Source organism: Chlorocebus sabaeus, chromosome 1 (assembly GCF_047675955.1).
Source record: "Chlorocebus sabaeus isolate Y175 chromosome 1, mChlSab1.0.hap1, whole genome shotgun sequence".
NCBI lineage: Eukaryota > Metazoa > Chordata > Mammalia > Primates > Cercopithecidae > Chlorocebus > Chlorocebus sabaeus.
The window spans coordinates 4,441,277-4,456,856 of NC_132904.1; the positions used below are offsets into that span (position 1 = coordinate 4,441,277).

The following is a 15,580-nucleotide window of genomic DNA, read 5'->3' on the forward strand; positions in this document are numbered from 1 at the left end:
TGGGTCTCCTTAGTCCCAGGCCTGTCCCTTCTCTCCTGCTTCTTGGCTCCTGGCCTTTGCACATTTGCAAAGTTTCAGAGCTCCTCTGTCTGGGATTCCCACACTGCTCAGGCCCTGAGGCCCATTCCCAGTGCTCTTGTGAACTTAAGTCCCTGTTTCCATAGAGACGACAAGAAGACAACCTTCTCTCTCTCTCCACCCCATGTCAGCTATATTTGTCAAAGGGATACTAGTGGGATCTGGAGCTTCAGCTCAGGAAGTTGGCCACTTGCTCTGCAGAAATAGACACGTACAGAGCCCTGGTCATTCTGCCAGAGACCCGGACCAGCCAGGGGTAGGGGAGCCTGGGCCAGGGAAGATATTCTATGGACTCGCTGGCTGTGAGGTTCAGAGGACGTCAAGGCAGAGCACCTGCCACCCGTGCCCCCGTTTTGGTGGGATTGTTCTGCAAGAAAAGATGGCCCTGTGTGTAAATTCTTGGTCCCCACCCGGGGAACAGGGAAGGCCTGTGTACAGTTGACATTTACAGCGAGAGCCAAGCAGGAAGCTGTGACCACAGGATAATTACAGCTCCCCGGGGGGTGTGGCCCGGAGGGATTTGGGGAGTCAAATGATGCAGAGATAAATCGTGTGTTCAGGTTACTTACATCGTGCAGTGGGTATGCAGCTGCGTACACGCCATTGGCCAGCAGGCTCGTGATGCCTTAAAAACAGAGGCAGAGAGAAGGTTACGGGACAGGTGGGTCTCCCACTTCACATTGTAAAGTCACAGCGGTCACAAGGCCGTTTCAACCACCAAGAGCTTCTCAAAATGAAATGAACCTGACCACACAGAGCCCGCCACCTCTGGGATTTCTTCCCCAGGAATGACAGAGCACAGCCGGGTTATTGATCTATCAACTAGGAGATGACGGAACACATGCTCGATTGGCAGAATTAGGAAGACACAGAGAAAACCCCAAGAGGCGACTCCATCTCAGAGGCAGGCGGTGTGAGCGGACCGTGGCTTCACTGTCACCCCAAGCCTCCGATTCACCAGCGCCCCCCACCTGTCCGAGGCAAGCCTGCAGATGGGGAAGGTGGGATGTAAGCGGTTAGAGAAGCTGAATCATGAGGAAATATACGGATGGAAAAATTGATGGTGTCAGAAAACACACATACAATTCGGAATTAGATTTTAGATTGATTGGGAAAACCGGAGGAGGCCCACACTTACCATACTTCCCACATTTCCGCCTTTTACTTAGAAGGGCGGAGTCCTTCTTTCTTCCCTCGCCTTGCCCTGTTTATACATTGGCTATTAGTGATGTGGAAAGGCCTGACAGGACCAAAGCTACATTTGGGGCAGCAAGTGTCGGTGGCCAGCGATTCTGGCGGACTCACGGCCGGCCAGTGCTCCTGGAGGCAGTGGAATGCTGGCGGGGCCCCTTTTTATGTGGCTCCCAGGGCCACATAAAAAACACCATGGGCACATCATAAAACACCACGCCTGTGTGTCCTAACACGTGTGCATGCAGGCGCCCAGCCCCAGGAGACTGCGAGAGAGGACGGGAGAGCCAGGGCCATGCGTGGGGAAGGGTTTCCTGGAAATCTGATCTTGCTCCAAACACATTGTGGGGGTCCAGCCGGGTGGGGGCGTTTCAATAGGACCCTTTGCTGCTCATGGAACCCCCTGCTTGGCTGAAGAGGCTTCCTAGGCAGTAAGAGCGTTTTTCACAGCAGCCTGGGCGGCCCCCCCTCTGAGACTCCACCTGATAGCGGTGGGAAAATGACCTCCTGGAGTCCCCTTGAAAATGGGCCATCTCTGTGGTCAGTGACCTGGAATGATCAGGGGACCTGAGGGATGCTTAGAAATCAAAACCAGAGGAAGGGGCTTAAGTCACATGTGTGAGTGAAAAGTTTGTCTGCAATAGAAAGTGGACATGGGACCTGATCCAGGCTCGCTGGCCTCCTTCCTGTTGCTGGAATGCTGCTAGCCTGGTGCTGCCTGCCACAGGGCCTTTGCACGTGCCACTCCCGCTATCTGGAAGGCCTTCTCTCATCACATTTCCTAAATCCCCCAGCTAGCCCCACCCTGCTCATCCTGCAAGACTATGGTACAGAGCTTGGTGGGTGACGTACTTGAGGATGAACTCAGAGGTGGGTCAACTCTCAGACAAGGTGCCATGGTGAAGCAGGACTGAAGAGGAGGACCTGCGTCTATCTGCCCTGTCACCAGGTGCAGGGAACCAGCCCTGCCAGAAAACCGGTGGGAGCACAGAGACCCCATGTCCCCAGGGACCAACCCGGGCAGAGAGTCAGCCCGTGCCATGCAGCCCGAAGCCGCTGGACTTTTACTGCAACCATACATGTTTCTAGTGGAAGGAATGCTGCAGAGACCCGGGGGGAAACTGAGGTCCAAGACCTAGCCCTGGGACCAGAACTACACCTCCTCCTTACCTCTAGTGACCTTTCCAAGGCTGTGCCCTGGCAGCAGCGACCTAGAGGAGCAATTTCAAAAACGCAAACTCCCGACGTCACCTTCTTTTCCGCCTGACCTCACTGCAGTTGTGTGGACTAGGGCTTGGCCACTCTAGAGGATCTCAGTCCTTTTGACCCTGGATGGGACTCCTCCACACTCCCCTTGACTTAGGACATGGACTTAGAGACTTCGGGCCTGCAAGGGTATCCTTGTGAGTGACCACAGGCCATACGGTCGGGGGTCAAGCAGCCACCCAAGCAGTCAAGGGTTCGTCTTCTTTCTGTCTCCCGGGCCTAACCTCAGGAATTCAAGTTCTGAGCCGTCGACTCCCACTGCTCTCCATTTTACTTCCCACGGCATTCCTGCCACCACAGGAAGCCAAGGCCGCAAGAGGGTCCCTCCCATATGCACAGACTCCAGCTCTCACCAGACCTGCTGTGTCCCCGGGGAGCCAGGGCCTTGTCATTTCAGAGGCTTCTACAGAGTGATGGATGCTACCCTATGGCATGGCTCTCAGCAGGGCAAAAGACAGCTCAAGAAGGAGGGGAGGAGAGGCCGGAAAAGGCATTCCTTTGCTCTGCAATGTTTTGGCTTTTACAAACTGCCTGCAGCTGTGGGCAAGGGACCTACTGACGGGGGAGGTTCCCAGCTACACAATTTAATCAGGAAGATTTTGTATCTATGGCTTAAGGGGTTCTGGAAACTGGTACCCAGGGAGTCTGGTCAGGATGGTTTTGTGGAAGCTTCTGGAATTAGGCTGTCTGTACCTGGTGGTGCCTCGTCAGGGGCCCTGCTTTCAGCAAGCCCTGGTGAGCTTTTAAGGGTCTAGAACATCGCACGGAGATGTCCCCTGGCTGGAACCCCGATTACTTCCCACAGGACCGTGAGGGTTAAGAGAGGGCCAGGAACCCCCAGTCACCCCTAACGCTGGTCTATTTCCAGCCTGGATTTACCGCCCCTGCAGGGAGAGTCTGTCCACACAGCTCACAAACCGCTCAGGCCAAAGTGAAGGATGCGTTTGTGTTTAAAGGTGCTGGGCCATAAAACCGCCCTGCACGCTCCCAGCCCAGCCCTCCTGTCTGAAACTGTTACACAGGCTTAAATCAAAACCCTCTTAAACTGCCCAAGCCGGCTGCCCGCCTCCCACAGAGATGACTCGGAGGCGAGATTCCCACTTGGAGACCAACGCCGATCTCAAGCCCCAAAAACATGCTTACCCATGCTGTACTTGGCCTTGGTACACGTTGTTCTCTTCAAGATCTCATAGACCTATTGCAGAGACAAGAAGGAGGGGTGAGCAGTTACTGAAGGCACCTCCCACCAGCAGAAACAGTCTGCTGTGGCTGGAGAGGACCTGGTCACACATTACCCATGAAGACCTCTTTGGTGCTGTTTTCCAAGGAAAGACAACGGCCTTTATTCAGGGAGGGTTGACCCAGCTGAGGGCTCTCAACACTATCAAAGGCTTGAGATTCTCAGGGAGAAACAGGTACCACCTGCAGTTCCCATCGTTCACTTCCCACTTTCATTTGGGAGTGAACGCAGCTGGCCCCAGCAAAGCACTGTTGTGCTCTCCTGGGCCTAATGCTGGTGTCCTGTGTCACAGCTGTGCCACATACCCTGCCTGGTGGGTTTACAACACCCTCGTGCTGAGAGCTGAGTTGGAACAGCACCACCCCGGGACACAACCCTGAATGTTCTAGGACTCTGGGGGATCGGGGGTGGTGGCGGTGAGACGGGCCTTGGGATCCATTCCCCACGGTGGCAGGAGGTGGCCACCATCGGGCTCTGGGTTCCCGGTGTCTGGGCAGAGCCCTGCTGAAAGGATCCCACCCCAGCTGCCTGCCCCTTGACTAGTGAAATATTTTGTTTGGTGGCCTCGGCAGCTCCAGCTCGGGAGTCTGTCTGCCTGGACCCTGGTGCCAGCTCTGCCATTTGCAGTTGTGTGATTTTGGACCAACGACATCACCACCCCGGCCTCAGTTTTTCTATCTGTAAACTGGGGTGAGAAGAACTGGTCCTGCTATGCAGATGTGCATTTCAGAGCACACCAATTCTGCCTCTACTCTCTCAGGCAAGGCCAACGTCCTTCCAGTGTCCCCAGGCCCAGACCATCTGACCTCTTCCCCTCTGCCTCCACCAGACCCACCTGTCCCAACAATCCTGCCCCCTGGCTGCCTCTCTCACTTTCCAAAACCACTCCTGCAGCCACAGGGCCTCCGCCCTGGCTGTTCCTTCTCCTAGAAGCACTTGTCCCCTTCAGATCGGAATAGGTCCAGGGTCTCGTTAACAACCAGGCCCTAAAGCCACCACCTTCCCAGCGGCTCTGTCTTCCAGCTCGGCTTGCCTCTCGCCACCTGCCAGATTATAAATGTCCTCAGTGCCTCTTTTCTCCCACCAGGTTCAGGCACACAGCAGGTACCCAATACATCCCTGCTGAATGAAGGAAGGAATCACCCACTCAGCTGTGCTCCATGGCTCCCTCCCCATCATCCCTCAGATCTAATCGGTCCTGACCTTGCCGATTCTCTTGTAACCACCTCCTGCCTTCCACATGTGGTTGTGGCCCCCATTGATGACCATGAGCCCTCATCTACCAGTCACCTGCCCTCCCACAGCTGGTCACTGGCAGTGATGCTTCTGGAACAGATCTCACCACATCCTCAACCTTGCTCCACAACCTTCTATGGCTCCCCAGTACCTACAGGCCAAAGGTCTAAAACCCAAGACCAGCACAGTGGGCCTCTCCCTATCGAGCACTGCTGTTCTCTGACTCCTATCCACTTGCACACTGGGTCACCCCAACGCCAGGGGGGAGTGAATGGTGTGGAGGAGAGGAGTGGGGAAGGGCTGTTACTCCTCCACGCCTTTGCCTAGAACCTCAGCCAACCCTACATGCTGTTGGATTTTGATGACTATTAGGCCCGACTAACCAAGGCCAAAGCCATGAATTCTCAGTTTCTTTGGAGCATGTTGGCCATGTAGAAACTGGTCTCCAGGGTCTCTGGGAGAGAGATCCCCTCCTCCCCGCCCCAGATCTGCCTGTCCCAGCAGTGGCTCAGAACCCCCTGTGCTGGTGCGACCTGCACCACCCTCCTGCTGGCTGCCTGCCAGTCTCAGGTGGTGGTCATGAGGAGCAGTCGTCTGGACAAGGTCACCCTGGCTGCCTCCTCCCAGCTCTCTGTCTCTGCCCAACCAGGCTGGGCTTTCTGGGCGGGGAAGAGGGAACAACAGCAACAGTTTAGCTGCCAGGTTAATTTCTTGTTTAGATTGAAGTTGGGTCCTGAGCCATGCACAGCCCTAGCTTGGCTGGTGGACAGGTTGGATAAACACGGAGCCAGTGCGTTGAGTAGGGCAGGGTGGCCTGGTCAGATTTCAAACCTCAGTTGGCTCCTCTGGCAAAGGCCTGGAAAGAGATCTCAACCCACACGCCTTCGCCTCCATCACCCCCTCCCTCCTGCCCACACCTGCCTGCCCCGAAAGCCCCGCATCGTGGATTGATGGTCAGGCACGCACAACCCCACACGAAGAGGCTCTGAGAGATGTGCTGGGAGCTGCACAGATCCAGAAACACCGACCTCTGAAATCATTCCAGGGGTCTGGCTTCCCTCCTGCTTTCCCGAGCTCTGTGCTTATTCCCTTCCTCTGAGCTGCCCCAGCCTGGGGCACGACCATCCCCTGGGCCCCTCGCTGCCCTCTCCCTTTCATTATTCTAATTATTTCTGTCACAGACAATTAGAGCTGGTTTCCACCGGGAGGAGTTTCACCAAAATGAAATTATCATCTGGATCCCCAGGGCCACCTTGCCAGGGAGCCGTTTCCAGGTGCGCGAGATACTTACAATCGTACTCCGGGTTTTACTGTCAAAAAACGAATCCTTATCAGACAGGTCAAACCTGTGGAAATACCAGGAAGGAAACAAGACACAGTTCACCAGAGCCCGTGGTTCTCCGGGTTTCAAGGGCCCAGGAAACCACATTGTCCCCATTAGCGGCGACTGCGAAATGGACGGAACTCTGTCCGCACGCCAGGTATGACCCATCCGCCCCTGGGCATTTGGAACAGTCTGTTTCACCGCCCGTGCACCTGGGCGAGGCCTGAGACCCACACAGGTGGGAAGTGACCTAAGAGGCAAGTATGGTCAGACCACCCCCCAGCCCCCCACCCCCCCCCCCCCCCCCACAGCCCCCCTGGAAGATCCCTGCTTCCTTTTGGTGACATCCTCAGCGGGCAGTTTTGAAAGCCTCTGCTTCAACAAGGTAGGGGACAGGGGCAGTATCACCGCCACGGGCAGACAGTTCCAACCTTGAAAACAATCTCCCTTCCAATGGTTTGGGTCCTGATGGGCTGCACAGGGATGGCCCAAGGCTTCCTGAGGGTGGAGGGGCATCTTGGGAACACACTCCCTGCTCTCCCTGCGCTCCAAGGCACTTGGGGGAGAGCTGGGGAGGGTGCCTGGGTTTCCACCTCCACGGAGCCTGGAGGTGATCCCAGCCCTGGCCAGGCAGTAGGACTGACAGTCAACCCGGGGCAGAGATGAGGGAGGTTGGCGGGGGTCCTGGAAGGAGGGCGGTTTCCTCTAATGTCCCAAGTCCCTGTTCTGGAGCTGGAGGAGAGGGCTGGGCTTGGGGGTCGCTTCTTTCTCTCTGGTGGCATGTCCTGTCCCCTCTAGGAATGAGGACCTGGTAAAAGCATCCTGTGATGCTCATGGCTCCACCCCTACTACATTTATGAGCAAGGGCCCCTGTGAGCTGAGGCACCTGTTCGTCCTCCCTGTCTGCTCTTCCATGCCCCCGACCCTGTGAGGCCGGCACTGTCCAGGAGCCCTCCGGCCCCCTAGAACTTCCATCCAAAGTCCGTCTGGGTTCCCACGGCTCAAGCTTTCTATTCCCACCTCTGCCCACGCTCCAGCTCTGCCCGGTGAGGCCCGCAGAGGCCTTGCAGTCACTGCTGACCCAGGTGGCTACGCCCCACTGCCCTTGGGAGCGGAGGAGGAGGGAAGGTTCCAGAATAGGCATGGCCCTGCCAGGCAAGCCAGCTGGCGGTGAGTCCCTGGGGCCTCAGGTCTCCTGCCTGGGGATGCTTTTCAATTTCTGCCACAAGGAGTGAGACTCACTTGGGCTCAAGGCTACCTGGACTGCAGGAGGCCTCGTTAGCCAGACCCTGCAGGGGGGTGGGGTGGCGGTGGCAGGGAGCGGGTGGGAAGGCATGTCCAGACCACTGCTTTGGGGTCCTCACACGGGCTAAAGAAGCTTTTCCTGCGTCGCCAAGCAGAACAAGATTCTGTGTCCTCCTAACTCTTCAGTTAACAGATCTTAGAAATCATTTCCACGACGTCTTCTGGGCTCAGCAACCACAAAGCTCTTACAAGAACACGTTCTTCTTTGCGGGGGGGGGGGGGGGGGGGCAGATAATCAATCTGCATTTCTCATGCTAGAAGGTGAAATCCCCACACACAGGACCCTTTGGGGAGCAGGTTGGGGGTCCTCACTTACAGATGCTGCTTCTCCCGGGAGAAGGGATAGGAGAGTCTCTTCATGGTCTGGGGCCTGTGCTCGGCCACTTTGGGCTGGATGGGGTCTGTGAGTTTCTGGAGCACAGAGTTGATTTTTTTCAGGAGGCCACGGGTCTCATTAATGTGGTACATCTGCAGATAAGACAAGGGACCGGGGAGCCGTGTCACCCGGCTGGACCACGATCCGTGGAATCTGTTCTCAGACGGTCAGAAAACCATCCCACCGCATGCAATGGCACGTCCTGAGAGCAGCGCGCCTGGGTGGGCCGGAATGCACCGCCCCTCCCTGCCCACGCCGTGAAAGCCCAGAGTTTCAAGAGCGCCCAGCCAAAAGCACAATTACAATGCATTCCAGAGAATTTCCCCCCTAAACTTTACTTTTGCTTCAAAAGAGGTAATCCAAGTGGTCTCTGAGGGCGCGAGAAGCAGGCGGCTGATTTGCTAGCTAGCTCAGCTTCACCCGTCCGCCTGCCAGAGTAAATACCGACTCCAAGCTAAGCTTCTGGGAACACACTGTCAAACTGCTTTTTAGATATAAGGTTTTCACAGATTAAAAAGAAAAATCCCAGTAAGCCAGAAAACGTAATTAAAATGAATCTGATAAATTAGCTGAGATGCCACAAACACGAAAGCACCAGGGCCCGAACTGTAACTGCGTCTGCATGTACAGTCAATTCCTCGGGGGCTAGAGGTGGGCTCTTCTGCCTGTACCATTCCTTGGTGGGGTTTGGTCTGGGGTCTGTAAAGACCACCCAGGGCTGGGTCATCAGGACTCCGGAGCCTGGGGGCCTTGTCACATCGAGCCACATGGTCCTCCCAGGGGTAGCCGTGAAGCCCACTAGGCTTTTTATAAAACTCAGGGCCTCGAGGTATGCATGTTTCACCACCGGGCGTCCAAGTGACCGCTAGACTTGGCGATTCATTTTGGAGCAGAACCATCAATACCAACCTTCTTCGTCGGCATCTTCAGTTTCAGAAACTCGGCCTCTCTGCACAGCACGTTCCAGGGGGCGTGGATTTTCACAAACCCGACTCCATGGATTTTAGTCTGGAGAGAGAAGGAAGGTTCTGGGTCAGGGTGGGTGGATCTGTGTGGAAAACTACCTTGATCTTCAGATACCACCACAATTTATTGAGCAGCTACTGTGCATGGCTGCTTTCACCACGACCTCATTCCACGTTGACAACACTTTGAAGCACATCTAGAATCCCCTTTTAGCAGAAGGTGGGAGGAAGTGCAGGGGGCTATGGGAGCTCCCCCAGGTCACACGGGAACCTTTAAGAGCCAGGAGGGTTTAGAGGAGGATCCCCAGGGGGTACAGACTCCAAAACAAGGGGGAAGTTTTCAGGAGGGTTTAGCCGAGGGCCCCCAGAGTGGCCCAGGCCACAAAGGAGGACCTTTCAGGATGCAGAGCCCAGACCCCTCGGCCTCCACCTGGGATCACTCAGGGACCTGTGGGTGCCTGAGCAGTGCCAAGGGGGGGATGGCTGAAGATGGTCCCTACTCTGGGCATCTTCCCCTGTGGGTCAGGGCCACACCTCTGCCTGCCCCGGGTCCACTTCCCGGGTTCCCTTGTATCTGCACTGACTTTATCCTAAAGAGAATGGGCAGCCTGGTGCACGGGCTCGAAGGCGGGCCTGAGTTCAAGGCCAGCACCCTCCCTAAACAGCTGCAAGCTTGGCCAAGTCACCTCTCTTTGGTCCTCAATGACAACAGTGAACAGCAGAGAGTCACCGAGCGCTGGCTGGCAAGGATGCGGCATAAGCTAGGGGCTTCATGAGAAATGACTCCATCAACCTCCATGGCCAGCTTGATGAGAAAGGCCGTCTTTACAGATGGGAACACTGAGGCTGGGAGAGATGAAGTCACCACAAACACAGGCTGCGCTCAAACACAGGCAGCCCTGCCCGGACTCCCCACTCTTAATTGGGGATCAGGTGCAAAGATGCCCCCAACGTCTCCAGCTTTCCCTCTCCCCTCTGGATTTCACATTTAAGAGAGTCCCTTTACCAAAGGAGCAGCATGTATGCGGCTGCAACATACTTCCGCATCAGACACATGTCACATCCATCGGCCTTCCTGTCACCCTGAGACCACCCAGCTGCCTGGGGTGCTGACGCAACAAGAAGCAAAACGGCGCCGAGTCCTCCTGAGCCAGAGCTGCCTAAGGGCAGTGGGGTCCTTGGTCCCCCGGGGCTTGGGGGTCAGACCAGGGCTTCCAGACTGAAGTCCCATCCACCTCTCCTTTCCACAATTCTGAGACTTAAAGGAAGGGATGGGAAGTCTTGGCAAAAAGGCAGACGGAAGGAAGAGCGAGTGCCGGCTGGGACCTCATCCATCCCCTCTGGGTGCAGAGCGACCAGGTGCAGGCTCAGGGCCTGACCTGGGTTCTGGACCCCTTGAGTGTTTGACAGAAGTATATAGGTTCGTTGTAGCTTGTTGACAAAAAGCAATGAAGCCAGAGTCACTTGGGGATGAGTTTTTGTTTGTTTGTTTTGTTTTTAATCATTTTTTGTTTTTTTGAGATGGAGTCTCACTCTTGTTGCCCAGGCTGGAGTGCAGTGGCGCGATCTCAGCTCACTGCAACCTCCGCCTCCTGGGTTCAAGCGATTCTCCTACCTCAGTCTCCCGAGTAGCTGGGATTACAGGTGTGCACCACCATGCCTGGCTAATTTCTGTATTTTTAGTAGAGATGGGATTTCACCATGTTGGCCGGGCTGGTCTGGAACTCCTGACCTCAGGCGATCTGCCTGCCTCGGCCTCCCAAAGTGTACTTGGGGATGAGTTTTAAGAAAACAAAATCTGGCCGGGTGCGGTGGCTCAAGCCTGTAATTCCAGCACTTTGGGAGGCTGAGACGGGTGGATCACGAAGTCAGGAGATTGAGACCATCCAGGCTAACACGGTGAAACCCCGTCTCTACTAAAAAATACAAAAAACTAGCCAGGCGTGGTGGTGGCGCCTGTAGTCCCAGCTACTCGGGAGGCTGAGGCAGGAGAATGGCGTAAACCCGGGAGGCGGAGCTTGTAGTGAGCTGAGATCCGGCCACTGCACTCCAGCCTGGGTGACAGAGCGAGACTCTGTCTCAAAAAAAAAGAAAGAAAACAAAATCTGAAGTGGGTCAAGTCAATGCACTCAGTGAGAGCCTTGGTGGAAGCCTGTGAATGCGACGGTCCCGGGGACCTGGGCGAAGCTTCCAGGTGCAGCAGAGAGAGTTAAACGCAGGGCCCCGGCACCTCAGGTGACCCACCGAGGAAGGGAGACCCTCCTTGACGCCCCAGCTTCATCCCATGCTTCTTCCTGATCCGACAGAAAAGCAAATGGCCAAGGGGTGAATCCTGTCTTGTCGCTCCTCCTGAAGCCCAGCCACGGTGGTTTATGCTGATGGTGAGGCCTCCGGCTGCATCCACGGGGCCTGCCCTATGCCATCCTCTCCCCAGCACTGCCACTCAGGTCTCTTCTGTGCCCACGACAGGCTCAGAGCAGCCACTTTGCACGTATTTATGGAATGAATGAACGAAGGGCAATAATACAGTAATAGTAATAGTAATGTTGACAGAGGCTGACATCCACTCAACGTCAGTCATGCGCTGGTCCCTGCTGCAAGCATTCCATGCATATTAACTCATTTCGTCCTCACCGCAAGCCTGTGAGGCAGGTCCCATCATCATCCTCATTTCACAACTGGGAAAACTGAGGCCCTGAGGTGTGTGCCATGCTGGTCATTGTGGGATCCTCCTGCAGCTGCTGTAACACATGACCCCAAAGTGGGCAGCTTAAACTACAGAGGTTCATTCGCCTTCAGCTTTGGAGGCCTGAAGTCCACAAAGTGTCTCCAGGGCCGCGCTCCCTCCGAAGGCCCTAGGAGAGGATCCTTCCTGCCTCTCCCAGCTTTTGGGGGCTCCAGGTGTTCCCTGGCTGTAGCCACATCGCTCCAGCTGCTGGCTCCTCAGTGGCACGGTCTCCTCTCCTCACCAGGTCTCGAATCTCCCTCTGCCATTCTCTGCTGTTGGATTTATGGCCCACCTTAAATCCAGGATGATCTCATCCAGAAATGTTTAACTTAATTCCCTCTGCGAAGACCCTTCTTCCAAACAAGGCCACGTTCGCATGCTCCAGGAGCATGTGGCTCGGGGGCCACCGCTCAGCCCCTGCTCCCACCCTGAAGTTGCAGGTTGGGGTCCTGCAGGGCTTTGTGCAGGGGCCTGTCCCAGTGGTTAGGGGAGCTGTGCAGAAGCGTGGACCCAGGAGTGGGGGCCTGAGGCTGCTTCAGGGAGACAGCGGCCTGGGGACTCTTGTGGGGAGCCCAGGGCTGAAGGACATAAGGTGTGGGTTGAGAACTGATGATCTCAGCATGAACTGGAGGAGGCAGCACCAGGGGCTCTGGCAAGATGAGCCCAGATCTTTCTGTGGCCCTCGAGGGGCAGATTGAGTGGGCACCGTGCTTAGAGGCCTGGGACGGTGTGGCCTGGGCTGGAATCCTGCCCTGCCCCCGTGTGGTTTCCACAAAGTGACTTAACCTCTCTGAGCCTACATGTCCTCATCGCAAACTGGGTATTACAAGACCTGTTTCCCAGCAGGGGAGCCTCTGGTGCTCTCAGCAGCCCTGGTCCAGCTGAGCCCCAGCCTGCGTAAGCACAGACTCCTTCGGCCAAGAAGCTCAAAGCCACCTCCTCAGTGCTGGGGAGCCATGGAGGGCACTGAGGCTGGAGAGGTGGCGGTCTTCCAGCCTGGTGACCCACAGGAACAGCGCTGACTCCACAGGGCACTTCGGAGTCAGGAGAAAAGGCAGCCCACGTGCGGGAGAGCCTGTCTTTTCCTGTTGCAGACACAGATTTATTTCTGGGCTCTGCTCGCTCACACGCAAAGACCCAAAATATATTCCTCTGAGTCCATGAAGATTTCTGCATGGTGGTCAAGGAGCCGGTGCCTGCTGCTGGCCTCCCTGGGAAAACATGCACCCCTGTTTACGCGAGCAACGGGGTCTCTCCCAGGGAAACATCTGGTGAGATTCGGGAAAGGGGTCATGGGACCAGTTCGGCAAAAACACATGTGGGATGTTTTAAAGCATGGTGCCCGGGCTGACCACAGCCTGTCCCTGGCAGGAAGACACTGAGAGTGACAGCCGTGTCCCCTTCGCCCCCAGTCAGCGCCCTGAGGAGTGCATTCTGCCCCGACTCTAGGCCCTCTAGCTGGGGTCTTTAAGGTTCATGAACCTACTTGGCCAAGAGCCACAGCTGTGGGGGTGGTGAGGCCCCATCTGGCCAGACCATGGGGCTCTGCAAGGGGACAGAATCAGCCCCCCAGATAGCCCCCAACCAGAAGGGATAGAAGATGCTGACCTTAGCCCAGAGACTAACTATGCAGGCGGAAACCTCCCGCTGAACCCAGGCCCAAAGAACTCTGACCTTCCTGGAACTGCTTTTGACATTTTCGTTTCAGAAGGAAGAAGAAAATCACAAACAGAGGCCGGGCGCGGTGGCTCAAGCCTGTAATCCCAGCACTTTGGGAGGCCGAGACGGGCGCATCACTGGGTCAGGAGATCGAGACCATCCTGGCTAACACGGTGAAACCCCGTCTCTACTAAAAAATACAAAAAACTAGCCGGGCGAGGTGGCGGGTGCCTGTAGCCCCAGCTACTCGGGAGGCTGAGGCAGGAGAATGGCGTGAACCCGGGAGGCGGAGCTTGCAGTGAGCTGAGATCGGCCACTGCACTCCAGTCTGGGGGTCAGAGCGAGACTCCATCTCAAAAAAAAAAAAAAAAAAAAAAAAAAAAAAGAAAATCACAAACGGAAAGGACAAGCGAGTCCCCGTGGCAGATACACAGTGGGCAGGGATGCTCAGGATTCCCCACTATAGTCCCCGTGGCCCGAGGGCCTAGACCCTCAGTCCGCGCGGTGGCCCTGCGTGCTTCTATCGTCTGATCATGGCCACGGACGGGACTCCCTGCAGGGGGAGCGTGGACTCGAAATTGCTAGAAGATTTGAAGGTTTGCACCCCTAAAGATCAGACCTGGGTGGTTTTCGGGTTGCCCTTGGCTTCCTAGGGGTTGAGCTTCCTTCCTCACCTACCGTGGTCCTCACAGGCTGCTCCACACCCTAGAGGGCACCATTCACTATGGATGTCCAGCCCTCAGTCATGAGGCCGGGGTGCTGGAGGGCTGAAGCCTGAAGGTCAGAGGGCTACTGAGAGGGGCCTCCCCAGACAGCACCTCCCATGTTAGGCAGGAACCGTGGGGTGTGTGTGCCATGCACAGCGGTCCAGGCACCTCCTGTATCGGGCAGGAACCACAGGTGTGTGCTGTGCATAGCGGTCCAGGCCGCTGGGTGCAGAGGAAAGCCCAGGAGCCTCATCATCGTTGGGGTTTGGGCCCCGAGGCCCTTGAGCACCCACAGAACACCTGGGCAAATCCCCATTTCCCTGTTTGCAGCTTCCTCAACTCCCAAAGAGGAGAACACCCAGCCCTGCAGGGAGCCGTGTGGCCCCATCAGGAAGGCACAGGCCTTTTCTGACCCTGTCTGTCCATGAGGACGCGGGGCTGCTGTGGTCTAATCCTTCTGCCGTCAGACTCAGGGGCAGACACCAGGATGCTTGGTGGCTGCTCCAAGGGGTTCACATTCTCTGCCATAAATAGGCTTTTGGGGCATGTGATGCCCAGCGCTGCATCCCTGGTCAGCCCTTCATGACTAGGCGAGTTTTCAGCAGCCCTGGCATCTGCCTGCCTCTCCCCATTGGCACCAGCTTCCAGCACGGATAGGAGCTGGAACACTGGGTCTGAAGCCAGGCTTATCTGTTTAGCTGACTGATGTGTCCCTAGGACGGGGAACAGCAGTGGCCACAGAGCAGGGGCTCGACGACATCCACCGAGTGAGGGAGAAGGCAGAGGGAAGGTTCCCATCTTTATAAAGCGCCTACTCTGCACCAGCCGAGGACAGCCCCAGCTTTCAGACTCCCACCCGCCTCCTCTCCGACCTTTTGGTAGCTATGGGTTTGTCCACTTCAGTAAATATGGACGAGGGGGCGGGGAAGGCCCAGAGCCCCTTGTCCCAGGCCTGCGAACAGTAGACGTGGAGGGATCTCAGCCCGACCTTGACCCTGCAATGCTCACTCCTACCCTCCACCCACACGGCTCCAGAGGGCACGTGGGCAGGACGGGAGATGCTCTCAGTCCCTGGGCAGGGGTCTGCCTGGAGCAGTCATTGTTGGTGCCTGGCATTTCTCACCCCACAGTTACTGCTGAGCACGTCCACGCTGCATAGGAAGACCTGGCTCCCCACGGCCGAGACACCGCTATGAAGCACAGTTGAGGGATTGTCTCTGGAGCAAGCACACATCCCCCATTATCCTGACATGGTCTCCAGACTTGAAGTGAGCCAAGGACCCAAGGAACACAGCTCTGTGGATGGATCAGGCGCCATTGCTCTTTCCCGAGCATGGGGCAGGGACTGGGCTGGGGGCATCTTTAACCCCAGTCCTCACCATGGGGTCTGGTCCTAGGCCTGCTCAGTGATGTCTTGGTCAAGAAATAAATGATAGCTAAGTCAGCAGAAATAGCGTTTCATATTCTTGCTTCTGTTGAAGGTGGTAGATTACCCAGATCAACCC

The 15,580-nt window shown here is 56.2% G+C and overlaps 1 protein-coding gene across 1 annotated transcript in view; it reads right to left on the reverse strand.

Annotated features, from left to right (window-relative positions):
- The window catches only part of ANO1 (anoctamin 1), a 198,083-nt gene that overhangs the window by 76,236 nt on the left and 106,267 nt on the right, over window positions 1–15,580 (reverse strand). The window contains exons 4-9 of the mRNA XM_008017193.3: window positions 8,926–9,024; window positions 7,957–8,108; window positions 6,303–6,357; window positions 3,679–3,730; window positions 1,217–1,282; window positions 648–703 (exon numbers count right to left, since the gene is read on the reverse strand). Coding sequence (XP_008015384.3) covers window positions 648–703; window positions 1,217–1,282; window positions 3,679–3,730; window positions 6,303–6,357; window positions 7,957–8,108; window positions 8,926–9,024 — 480 coding nt within the window. The remainder of the gene's footprint in view (window positions 1–647; window positions 704–1,216; window positions 1,283–3,678; window positions 3,731–6,302; window positions 6,358–7,956; window positions 8,109–8,925; window positions 9,025–15,580) is intronic.